At 38.9% G+C, this 13,387-nt stretch overlaps 1 protein-coding gene across 1 annotated transcript; it reads right to left on the minus strand.

Moving 5' to 3' along the window:
• Positions 1–9,122: 9,122 nt before the first annotated feature.
• Positions 9,123–10,641, minus strand: LOC122054826. The gene is made up of 6 exons (XM_042616256.1): positions 10,489–10,641; positions 10,177–10,338; positions 9,976–10,102; positions 9,812–9,891; positions 9,597–9,728; positions 9,123–9,371 (listed from the first exon to the last, which is right to left on the minus strand). Exons 1-6 carry the CDS (start codon positions 10,639–10,641, stop codon positions 9,123–9,125), a joined length of 903 nt encoding a protein of 300 aa, XP_042472190.1.
• Between the last annotated feature and the right edge of the window lie 2,746 nt (positions 10,642–13,387).

Below are 13,387 nucleotides of genomic sequence, written 5' to 3' on the forward strand. Positions count from 1 at the left end.
TATAAATTCCCATTAATATTTTAAACTTTAAATATATACAATAATCAAAACAAATTTTTTGTCTTTATTATATGTAAAATATCGAAAATAGGCGAATATTAATAAGGGAATTTTTCAGAATTTTTGGAAATTTTTCGGGAATTTTTCGGAGCTCTTATGGACGAGTTAACGGGGACAAACAAACGGGGCCTGGAAAAAGCCTGTTTAGGCTACCCATTTAAGCGAGGAATTGTTTCTTTTATAAATTCTTTTTTTCTTATTTCTTTTTCTTTCCTCTCATCCTCGCCGAAAACCCGCGCCCTCTTCCCTTCTTCTCCCCGACACCGCCCGACGATCCTTGCCCTAACCGTCGGCCCGACGGTTTCTTCCTTGCCGCCCACCCACTTCTTCTTCATATCCTTCATTTTATTCCTCCTGAGGCGCACCCTTGGTGCCCTAGCCGAGCACACCGACGCCACTGCCGATCCACCACAAGCGCGTCTGTGCCCTAGTGTTGGCGCCACCATCGACCACCCGGAGTCCTAGTTTTGCCGTGGAGTTCCTAGCGCCGGCCACTGGTGCCCTAGCCGTGCCGCTGCCGCACGGAGGTGCCGCCGGCATTCTCTGTGCTTGTGCCCGCGAGCCCTAATTGTGGGCGTAGGGTTCTGCCAAACCCTCTTCTCCATTTGGTTGATCTCTCGCCGTGCCCTAGTTTGGGTTCACAGCCGCTGCCGCTCCTCTGCCCTAGCCTCAGCCGACGCCCCACTCCGATGCCGGCAGCCACCACCAAGCCCATTTTCCCCTTCTGATTCTTCACTACCGGTCGTGGTTGCTGCTCTCCTCTAGGACAGTCACTGGAATTGGAGTTCTCTCCGACCACTGATCTTCTTCTTCGGGTCGTGGACAGAAGCAAAGAATCCAAGTCGTTCCTGTGGTCCCGTTTTGTTGTACCGTGCCCTAGCAGTGGTTGAAGTGGTAAGGGAGATTATTTTACTGCTGGATTTCAGTTGTGATTGTGCATCTCATCTCAGTATTGTGATGATTGGGTGTGGGATTGCTAATTTAGAGTTTATGGTTTGGTTGGGCAGTAATTTCTTTTAGTGTTGACCACTGTTATCGACAGGAGGATGTTTCGGTCGTGAGGCAACTGTAGAGTCCTCAGATTTGGGAGGGACAGTGATTTCATCTACGCTGGCAGAGAGTTATACCAGCTATACGTCATTGGTGGAGCCATCAATTCTGGTGAGTGGTTAGCATTGATAAATGTGTAGTCTAATCTAATGGATTATAGACTTAGTTTATGTGTTCTTGGATTAAATTGATGTGAAGGATTTGAGTTGGATGCGATCTCTTGGACTTATTGAGGACGGTTGATACGACATGCGTATGAAGGCGGGTACCTCTTGACTTATCTTTTATGATATTGTCATTGGATATGCATAGTATTTTATAACTACAAGCAATGAACATGTTTGTCTTTGGTATGTCACTGTTTGATATCCATGGCATGTTAGATTTGTCGCCTGTGAAGTATCCGTACTTATATCTCGTGATTTGTTACCATGAGTATCTTGTTGCCATGAGTACTTTATTACCATGAGTATCTTAGTTTCTAGAGTGACATACCATGCTTTACCGAGGTTAGGACTAGGCTCTGGATTTTTGTTTCTGGCATGTGTATCCAAATTATCTGATACTTAGGTTTTTATGCCATGCCTGGATTGTGTATTTCTATTAGTATATCATATATGATTCGTGTACCTAGACCTTGTGGCTTTGATCTGTGCATATTGTTGGTACATATGCTATGGAAGGGGGATAGGTTTAGGATCTAGGCTGTTATACCATAGAAGACCTGTATACCCTAGATCCATGGATTTGACCTACTGATATTGTGGTACCCATATTATGTATATATGGATTTTTCTATGCTAATCAGGATATTTCATACTTATTATGTTCAGGACATAGGTTTTTGATATTCTATCTGACCTGTGTACTCTAGATCTTGGTATGTGACCATCGATTTTACAGTACTCATTTTGTATATATGGATATAGTTGTGTTGATCAGTTTTGCTATGCTTAGTGTCATGCATCATGATTGCATGCTGTGTGATTGTCGGCTCCACTATGGTTGAGCCCATCGCCAGTTACATGTACTGCACATACCACCACTCATGGATTAGTGGTTTATCAGGCAGGTGTGTGGCGGTTCTGCTGTTTGGCTCCGTTGGTCAGGTGACTCAGCGTGGTAGCCGGCAGACAGTTCCACTCTGTTTGGCTCCGCTGGCATTTAGTGTAGCAGCGTAGTAGCCGGCAGACGGTGGACTCTGTTTGGCTCCGTTGGTCAGGTGACTCAGCGTGGTAGCCGGCAGAGATACCTCCCCGTTATCGTATACCGGGAGATGAGAGCATTGAGCTCCCCCATTTATGATTTGGGGTCAGAGGACAGGAGTACTCCGACAGCATCCCGTTCACTCACTCACTCATCAGGTGTGGTGATGGTAGAGTGCTCGGTTGTCACAGCCCTACCCACTCGGCCTCACTATTGTGTGTGAGATGACTGACTGGCGTCAGGGGTGACCAGGACGCATCATTGGCATCATACGCATTTGTGCATTTACTGCTTATGTTTGCTGCACTTATATGCTGCATTTGGATGGATGCATATGTTTGACATGCATACAGGATTTATGACTCTTCTGATCTGACGAGCTGATTATTCTGATAGGTGGCCCTGGTGAGTACAGTACTCTTTAGCCTTTTCTATTATGCATTACCTTCTTTTGTTCAGGAGACTGTACTCCATAGTTATTACCATTTGTTATAGTTTACTATACATGTCAACTAGGTATCTGCTGAGTTGTTAAACTCACCCCCGTGGACACTATATTTTTTTCAGGTACCAGATTATTTATGGTGTCGCTTGGAGTATCATGTCTGCTGGTCCCCACGTCACATCAGAAGACTTATTGGTTTCACATATGTTTTATTTGTTTATGTATCAGTTTGTTTAGCTCTGTACTCCGATTTTGTTTTTTTGAGTGTTGATGTTGTTATGTGATATTTTGTATTTGTTGTTGGTTGTGTAAGCCTAGCCGACTAGCAGTATTTGTACTTTGATTTGTATTAGGTTTCTGTCATTTTCCATTTTGTTGGTTTTGTTCCAGCCGTGTGGGCTGATGATATATATATATATATAACTGCATGGTTGTGTGTATATTCCAGCCGCTTGTGGCTGATGTATATTATGCCTGTAGAAATGCTTCAGATTGTCACCCATACAGGGGAGGTGCTGCCGAAATTTCTTCGGACAGGGACTCCTCTGGGGCGTGACATTATCAAATACAGAGTAATAAGATAAATACAGACTTCCACTAGATGAGTTCTTCTTCCATAAGAAGGACTCTCATATTCATAACATGCGTATGAAACACCTTTGGCACCAAGCCTTTGGTGAGTGGATCAGCCAACATAAAATCTGTGCTGATGTGCTCTATCATAATCTAACTACTCTGAACACTTTCTTTAACCGTTAGAAACTTGATGTCGATGTACTTGGACTTCAACGAACTACGATTGTTCTTGGCATAAAGTTCTGCAGCTTTACTATCACAGTAGATCCTTAATGGCCTGTCAATGTCATCGACGATCTATAATGTTGTGATGAAGTTCCGCAGCCAAATCCCGTGATTGGATACTTCGTAGCATGCTATCAATTTTGCCTCCATAATAGAAGTGGCTACTAGTGTTTGCTTGGCGCTCTTCCAAGATATAGCCCCTCCAGCAAGTATGAAAATATAGTCGAAAGTAGATCTCCTGCTATCCAAGCATCCAGTAAAATCATAGTCTGAATATCCAATCACCTCCAGATGATCTGATATCCGATACATGAGCATATGTCCTTTAGTTCTTTGCAAATACTGCATCACTTTCTTTACCACTTTCGAATGCGATGGTACTGGGTTACTTACATATTTGCCTAACATTTCCACTATAAATGCTATATCTGGTCAAGTACATACTTGTCCATACATGAGACTTCCCACTGTTGATGCATATGGGAATTGTTCCATCTCCTTTATTTCAAGTTCAAGTTGTGGATACTACTACAAGCTGAACTTGTCACCTCTTGACACAGTATGTCACCACACTACAACAAAAACCTTCATAGACATCAGTTTTCCACCGGTGTCTATTTTATTTTCAACCGATGTCTATGAAGCCGATGTTAAAAGTCTGTCATTTTAGACATCGGGTTAAAATCGATGTAGTATCACTTAACGACACCGATCTTCGAATCGGTTATTAATCGGTGTAGTATCACTTAACGACACCGTTTCATCAACGGTGTAAAACCGATGTAATATTGTATGTTAATAACACCAGTTTTGGCAGCGGTAAATGACCGATGTAATATTAGTTAATAACACCGATTTTGCAGCGGTGGAAAACCGATGTAATATGTATATTTTTTTACAGCACAAATTTGATTTCTGAAACAATGAAAAACCGACAATAATAAAAAAAAATACACAAATATTCACAAATTATACAAATATTCTTCATTCAATAATATCCATAAAATACACAAATATTCACAAATTATATAAATAATCTTCTTACAACAATATCCATAAAATACCCAAACATTCTTTTTACATCAAAAGCTAGCTAATAGATATCAAAATCAAGGTAGAACATTCTTTTAACACATCAAGGTAGAACCGCACTTCAAATGTAATCTAGCATGCATTCAGCCCACTCGAACCGCACTTCATCAATTTCAACTCTGGAGTACTTGAGATTTGTAAACTGTAAAAATACATAAATCCACCATATGTCAAATAACTAAAACAAATGTGTACATGTATCAAATAAAATAGAATCTTGAGTTTTAAAGGTGCTGTGGAAGATAACGAATATAACATAGAATCTAAAACTTTCATATATGACACTTAGTATATGCTGCTTAGAATATAACATAGATAATTTGCTCCTTCTAATTCAAGTGTACAGATTGATAAGAACCGACAGCATCATACAACAAATTACTAGGCATGATAATGGTTGAACAAAGAAATATGACTACACAACAAATCCAGTGAAGGAAGCATAGAAGAACAAAGCTACCTCTGATGAAGAGATATACTATTTATTGTACTACCTCTGATGCCATCTTGGTATCCTGAATATCCTGCACTAAGCCCCCTATTTTCTGTGATTTCTGCTACCAACCAGAAGAACTTCATTGTGATTTCTGTGATTTATTGTACTATTTATTGTACTAATCTGATGCCATCTTGTTCCCTCTATTGACAAGACCATCAGCAGCAGTCTTCGAAGAACTTCATTGTAACATGCTATCTCTTCTGCATAATTTCCCTGGTGTAATACAAGAGAACTATCAATTTCCAACTAGGGGCAAAGACAGCAAAGAAGATGATAGACAAATTATATGACTTTCTTCCATTAAATGAGGCAATATGCAGTAACTCTCAAACTAGCAATGAAAAAGGCAGATATAGTACTCTACCTGTTGCTTGTATATAATAGCCAAGTTGTTGAAGGGCGCATATATCCCTGTTGTAACTACTAAAGTTGCCTTATAGAATGATGCAGCAACACTCATCATGTTGCTGCATGAAGAGAAGTTTCATTAAGAAACAAAAATAAAGTATCCGCACAGTTATCATCAAACATTTCTAAAGCTTACCAATCCATGTATATGTTGCCTAAGGCTTGACAATGCTTGTGGATGGTTAGGTTGTAAAGCAAAGGATGACTTGGGAAAAATTATTAAAATGAAGTTATTCAACAAGGAAAAAAACTTAAGAGAATAAAAATATCCAAATTAAAAAGTCACCCTATAATGTCCAGCGTCTTTGAGAGCATTCCCCTTTTAATGTGCAAGAAAGTCGATCATTAACTAACCTGGCTCACCATCAAGAAGGATACCACATTTTGACATATTAGACCATTATCAACTTACCAGATTATTGTAAGCTTCAATAAAGGTAGAATCACAGTTGATAGCTTGCTTGTAATGCAGAATTGCCATGTCAAGTTGACTTTGTTCATAATAGATGCCAGCAAGGTTTCCTGCGTCCAGATATCCCCAATGCATAGTTGACATAATAAACTCTCTTCAGAGCATAGTTTGCAGCAAAGTTATCCACAAAATCAAAAAGAGATTAATAGTCCAATGACAAATGATAATCAAAGTGAAGAAATAAACAAGTAGATAATAGGTTCCATTATCACAACAGTTCACAGAACCTAAACATTCTAAAAATACTAAATCTAAGAATTTATTTCAGCCCTGGTCGAAAAGAGTACTCAGTTACTCCACAAGTTTGAGCAACAAGGGTGACTTAGCTATGTGCCACTGTGATGATAACCTACATTGACAGTGACAAAGGAAGAAGAGGAGAGATAAGTGATCATGGGCTTCTTTCGATCAATGTTTTGTAAACGATCGTGGCAAAAGGGCTACTATTCAAATGGGTGAACAGGAGGGGGACGTGCTTGCTTAGCTCGCAAGAGAAGAGAAAAGAGATGGGCCCACTTGTAAGGAGCATTCAGGAGTTCAGGGAAAATAAGGAGTGGGTTTTGATGCACAAAACTCTAATTTATCGTTGAACCAGTCAACAGGACCATCCCAGTTTAGTTCAAGCCTGGTCCCACCTCGGTTCGACCATAAGATTAAGCCTAATTTGAACACGAGATTAACTTAAATATATCTATACCAGTTCTAACTCTCAAATATTGATTAATAAATTTCCAAAGGAAAACATGAAGCAAAGAGGTCATCAAATTCATGCCCTTTGCTCCATAATAAAATGGATTAGATTGCTCAATAAGAAAATGGGTTAGATTCTATAGGTTCAACAAAACCTATGGGAACTTAACAGTGGAGTGGAGTGGAATAAAAAGACGAGAGAGAAAGAAAACTAAAATAAAATAAAGAATAAAGCAAAAAAATAGCTATAAAAATAAATAGAAAATGGAGAGGAGTCCTAATTGTGAATGAACAAATTCACACACAAAATTTAAAAGGATCTTTCTAATACTCAGAAAAGAATAAGGGCCAAAGGAATGATCATGAAAGATTTCATGTTTTTAGCAGTTAAATTATAAAAAAGTTTCTAATTTTTAGGACTATTGTTTACTTGAAAAATAGTTGTAAGGATTTTTCAAAATTTTTTCAAGTAAACTCAAAGGAATTTTTCAAGTATTGAAGAAGTTTGTAAAAATTCTTTGACATATAATTTTAGGACTATTGTTAATTGCTAAAAATTTTGAAGAAGTTTACTTGAAAAATTCCTTTGAGTTTTCTCAGAGTTGCATTCTGTTTCATTTTAATTCTCTTCGCCAGGCATCAAGGTTTGTTACAGAGCAATCTTGGCCTCTTTTGATAGGGTTCAGATGGAGTTGCAAATGATAGGTTTGTGACTTTCTACCCATTTTCTATGCTTAAAAGTTGGTTGGTGAACATTACTATACTGTTATGTATATCACACAAATGACAAATCCTTTGAATTGAACAACAGTTATGAACTGGTTTTTGTCAGACTACATTAGGCATACCCAAGAAAAGTTTTTGTCAGACTACATTGGCTCAAAGCAACTCAGAATTCATGCAAACCTAGATTAAATATTTGTTCAGATTCAAACAATATTCAAAATTGAATTTGCTAACATTTCAGATCACCATGTCAAGTCTAGTAGATAAATCTTAGACTAAACACTTACTTGAATGTAACTGTGCACACCATATTTTTCATGGTTATCCCTGACATGCTTGTAGGGAAATTTCTTCCCACATTCAGAAAATCTACATGCAAATGGACGAAGATTTTGATGGACTGCTTTTATGTGCTGTCTGAGATTTGATACCTGCAAGGCGCAAAAACTATACTTTATAATTACTAAATAGAAGATTGATTGCTTATCCAGATATAAATTAAGTGATGCATATGAGAAGAAAAAAAGGGTGATCTTCCAATAAATTGTCCTTATCAACAAGTGTGCATTTATGCAATTAATAATGAATGTGGTAAAAGGCCATTTGAACATCTATTTTAACTGCCTACACACTTCAAGCCTCTGTTAAAAAAAGCTCAAATTACCTTTGATCCGTTCATATCTGATAATTGTCTTTGCCTAGGTGTTTTAAGCTTCTGTTAAAAAGGCTCAAATTAGGCATCTCCATGATCTTTACCTTTGATCCATTCATATTCAATAATTGTCTCCTAGTTCAAGAACTGCTTCTAATACAGGAAAATCAACCTCAATAACAATTTCAGCATGTCTTAGTCTCTTGCAAAGAGGTTAAGCTTCGAACAATTAATGTCCTAACCAAATTCCTGATGGCGCACAAATTGGGATGCAAACATATTATGGTTTTATTTGGTCATGATTTTAACCTCATCCTATTAACTGAAAAAGTGCTACTAGATTGCCTCCAAATAGCAATTAAGCTTTGACGGCCTGAGAGACAGAAAATCGATAACTACACAAAATTCAGGTCTTACATTTGAAAAGGTGCGTTCACAACCTTCAAAGTTACATTTTGTCCTCTCAATCACCTCACTTGCTTCATGCATGTGTTCATGTCGTTTAATATTCTTCTTCAGCTGTTTTGTTCCACAAATCACACAATCAACATAAAGGTGAGAAGTTTTGATATGTGCTTTAAGGCATTCTGCATTTGTGAATGTCTTCATACATCCAGGTTCATTGCTAACGACTTCCACATATTCCAATATATAAACAAAATGCTAACATTGAATATATATTCCTTAATTAGCACATAAAACTTTGAACATGCTTTAAATATCTGAGACACAAGTTTCAATATGAAGATGAATTTGACATGCAATCGAGTACCTGATCAGAAATGTAGTAACGGTTTCCAAACAAAACAAGATGAAAACCATACTTGCGTAACATTGGTGGGATGGAAAGCAAATAGCAGTAGGAGCAGCTTGCTGCAACGACGAACACCAGAGCAATTTCAGATAGTTATCTAGCCGAGGTGAAAAACCAAACTTATTATTATCTTTGAATTTAGCGCCATCATATCCTTTCTTGACCTATCTCCTTTGTTGGTAAAATTTGGTTAAACTCCAAGTGGTTCTAAGAGGATTGGAGAGAACTGAACAACACCTGAAATTTCTCCCAATTGATGTTCTCCGAGTTAATTAACTCGGCATTAGGTGAAAGAGTGAAAAATAGACCAATTCCCAGCACAAGCACCAAAACACTACCCTTCATGCAGCCAAAATTACGTGTTAACTTCATCAAAATTGTCTTGCAATACTTGTCAGCTTCTTTGATGGATGCTACTTGGCTGGGGTCTGTGTTTCTTGACAGGGCATCTTCATTCTTTGATAGAGAAAATAAGAAGAAAAAGATTCTGATCAGCAACTAAATTTTGAAAAACACTGTGCAACTAAACCTGACCACATCTAGATACAAGTGCAACAAATAAGTAAATTTATCATATCATGCACACGATAGATGCCAAGGATGGAAATCCAAAAACTGTGAGCTTCGAATGACTGAACTTGGACAAGAAAATTAGAAATATTTGATAGTAGCTATACTTACTTTAGCCCTCAAATGCTTAAGTGTTACTTTGAGAGTGTCGGGGGAAATTTTGGCCGAGTAATTTCGCCACTCAGTGGAGAGTTTCCGAAGAACAATAATTGTCGCACCAACATTCTCTACATAGAGTTTTTCCTTCATGATACAACAGTTAAAGCAGTAAGAAAGGTTTACAAAATAATAAAAGCTATAAATAGCACGTTTGAAGAACAACTCACCCACTGTTTATAGCACTCAGCATTCTGAGTCAAACACCAGATGAACAAATCCGTCGCTTCCTTTGTTAGCTCGGAATTATCTGTATATAAGTTCCATGTTAAGTACAATCATACTATGAAAACATCAGCCTAGGACACATAATAATGCAACATCTCAATTATACTTTCTTGAATCGCTTGGATGGCAAAAGGCAAAAGCTGTTGTGATGCTTGCTTTGTGGTTTTGGTACCAGAACCAGTAAGAGCCAACTCTTTTAGAGTAGGATAAAATGTCTCAAATCTTTCAGTTGCCTGCAGAAAGATATATTAGGAACTCATCGTAAAATTTTATGCAATATGGAGATCTTCCATGGAAATAGGCAAACCTTGACTCGAGCTGTAGAAGCAGGAAAAGTCGCCCGCATGAGTAGATCAAGTACAGCAAGTGGTACTATGCGTTCCCCCTTTCGAACAGCGCCATTTAACAGAATAGTTCGAGCTTTCGGTCCAGAGAGAATCTTGAAATAAAGCCAGAAAGTAGCTTTTGACTAAAGCAATAAATAGAAACAAAAGGATAAGAGTATCAGCATTGCCTCATGACAAACCTTTCGACCAATTGCAGCACCAAGTCCCTAGACTGTGGGTTCACATTTGATTTTCCACAAACTACAGGAAATAGGAAATGCGACCAGATGTACATGCCGACAATCAGATCGCCCGCCCATGTCGCCGCTCCACCGCCTGCCTTGAACGTGCATCGCCTCGTACCCCTCCCCCTCGAACCACCGCTCCCGCTCTAGGTGGCGGCAAAGGGGGAGCCGTTGGAAGGGCGCCGACGAAGGCAAGGTCATGATTGCCGGAGAGGTAGATCTGGCGCAGAAGGGGAGATAGCGGGAGGGGAGGGATAGGAGAAAGTAAGTCAATGCCCCTTATGTGTACGAGCTCCTGGATCTCGGTGCTGTTCTCTCTTCCTTCGGATTCCCTCACGTTGCCGACCAACCGTGCCATGGTGGTCGTGGGCATCCTCTTGTTGTTCGGATCTCGTCGGGCCCTACCTTAGCCGGGAAGAGCGAAGAGAGGAAGGAGGAGGAGGAAGAGAGGATCAGACGAGGAGGCAGAACGGAACGTCGATCCAGGAAGGGGCGTCGATCGAAGGGGAAGAAGGAAGGGGCATCGATCGAAGGGGAAGAGGTAGATGAGGCTCGGAGGTTTAGGTTTAGGTTTAGACTGAGAGAAGGGGTGCAATATTGGTTTAGGTTTGGAGGGAACTTTGTGAAGTGTTGTAAATTTTGGCTGGTGGAAAAATTAAATTATTTGTTTTTGGTTCATTAACACCGGGTTTTAAAAACTGCTGTTAAAACCGGTGTCTATTAACAAAAAAAAAAGGCGCTCATAGACATCGGCTAAAAAACCGATGTCTATAAGCGAAAATCTGCGCTTATAGACACCGGTTTTTAAAAAAACCAATGTAAAATACTCAAAAACATCGGTTTTTGCTTAAAACTGTTGTTGTTCCACCGATGTCTATGAGGGTTTTTCTTGTAGTGCCAGGTGTACAGTTCTACATACCATACCTTATAAGCACCTTTTCAATATAGGCATGTTGTGAAAGCCCAAGAATGCCTCTTGAACGATCATGATAGATCTGTATGCCTAAAATAAAGGATGCTTCACCAAGATCTTTTATTTCAAAATTATCATATAGAAATGACTTGGTTTGATGCAGCATACCATTATTATTGCTCGCAAGCAATATATCGTCCATATACAAAACAAGTATAATAAACTTGCTCCCACTAAACTTGGCATATATGCACTGATCAATGGGGTTCTCTTTAAATTCAAATGAGATAACCACTTGATCAAATTTTCGGTACCATTGACGGGACGTCTGCTTTAAACTATAAATGAACTTCTTTAATCTACATGCTAGGTGCTTTGAGTCTCTAGACTCAAAGTTCTCTGGTTGCACCATATATATATATATACTCCTCTATGTCTCCATTGAGGAATGCAGTCTTTACGTCCATTTAATGTAGCTTTAAATTATAATGAGCTACAAATATCATGACTATCCTAAGGGAGTCTTTCGTCGACACAGGTGATAAAGTCTATTTGTAATCAATGTCTTCTTTCTGAGTGAATCCCTTGGCAACAAGATGAGCCTTATACTTTTCGACATTGCCCCTTGAATCCTACTTGGTTTTAAATATCTATTTACAACCAACGAGCTTCTTTCCTTCAGGCAATTTAACAAGTTCCCAAACGTCATTATCTGTCATAGACTTCAACTCTTCTTGCATGGCGTTAATCCAACTTTCAGGGTTAGAGCATTGTTTGACTTCTTGGAAAGATGTAGGATCACCTTCCAACCCTATGTCAAAGTCATGCTCTTGGAGATAAATATAATCACGAGAATTCGTGGTTCTCCGTTCCCTTGTGGATTGCCTTAAAGACACTTGTGTTTAAGATGGTAGAGGTACTTGCTCATCAATATGAGGCAATACTTCAATTTTAGTGGTAAGCTCCTCCAATTGCATTGGAGATGTTATGGAAATATCTTGGTTCACTACGCTCACTGGATGTGTAATGTCCATAATGTGTGGTATGGTAACCATGCCGCTACTGATCGCACTAGTAGTGACCACAGGAGGATTACCAATGCATTCCTGAAAAGATATTTCCCTTACCTTATCACTCCCACTATTCTTAATGAACTTAGCATTTCCTGTTTCGAAGAAAGATCTATTAGAGGGATCATAAAATGTCTATCCTCTTGACTTCTCAGAATAACCTATAAAATTGCAACTAACTGTTCTTGAGTCTAGTTTGCTTTCATTAGGCATGTAAGGCCTAGCTTCAGCTGGACAACCCCAAACGTATAAATGCCTAATGGTGGGCTTTCTACTTGTCCACATCTCAAATGGGGTTTTAGTTACTGTCTTACTAGGTACTCTATTGAATAGGTAAATTGTAGTCTTGAGTACTTTATCCCACAAATACTCTGGTAGAGAAGTGAAAGTCATTATACTTTTTACCATATCTTTTAGGGTTCAATTGCAATGCTTAGCTACACCATTCTGACTGGGTGTACCAGACATGGTATATTATGGCACAATCCCACACTTAGCAAGTTAGTTCACAAAAGGTCCTGAACATTGTTCACCTGATCCATCATATTGATCATAATATTCACCTCCACGGTCGAATCGGACAACTTTAATTTTCTTACCTAATTGAAGTTCAACATCGACTTTGAAAATTTTGAACATGTCCAAAGATTGTGATTTCTCATGAATAAGGTACAGATAGCCAAATCTGGAATAGTCGTATATGAAGCTAATAAAATAGGTGTGTCCATTCCAAGATGCCTTAGGGAATGGTCCACAAATGTTAGTATGTATTAGCTCCAAAACGTTACTACAACGGCTAGCCCCTTGTTCCTTTTGTTAGTGGTCTTCCCCTTAACACACTCTATGCAGATATCACAGTCTGACATATCAAGAAAATCGAGAATTCCATGTGACATTAACCTTTATAGGCATTGTTTGGATATATGTCCTAAACGCTTATGCTACAATATGAAAGAATTCTCGT

This window comes from Zingiber officinale, chromosome 3B (assembly GCF_018446385.1).
Source record: "Zingiber officinale cultivar Zhangliang chromosome 3B, Zo_v1.1, whole genome shotgun sequence".
NCBI lineage: Eukaryota > Viridiplantae > Streptophyta > Magnoliopsida > Zingiberales > Zingiberaceae > Zingiber > Zingiber officinale.

Coding starts and splice junctions, on each gene's coding strand:
- LOC122054826 (XM_042616256.1), bottom strand. CDS start 10,641: ATGACCTTGCCTTCGTCGGCGCCCTTCCAACGGCTCCCCCTTTGCCGC. Junction 10,339..10,488: donor GGCGATCTGATTGTCGGCAT/GTACATCTGGTC, acceptor TTATTGCTTTAG/TCAAAAGCTACTTTCTGGCT. Junction 9,372..9,596: donor TTAAGCATTTGAGGGCTAAA/GTAAGTATAGCT, acceptor TCTCTATCAAAG/AATGAAGATGCCCTGTCAAG.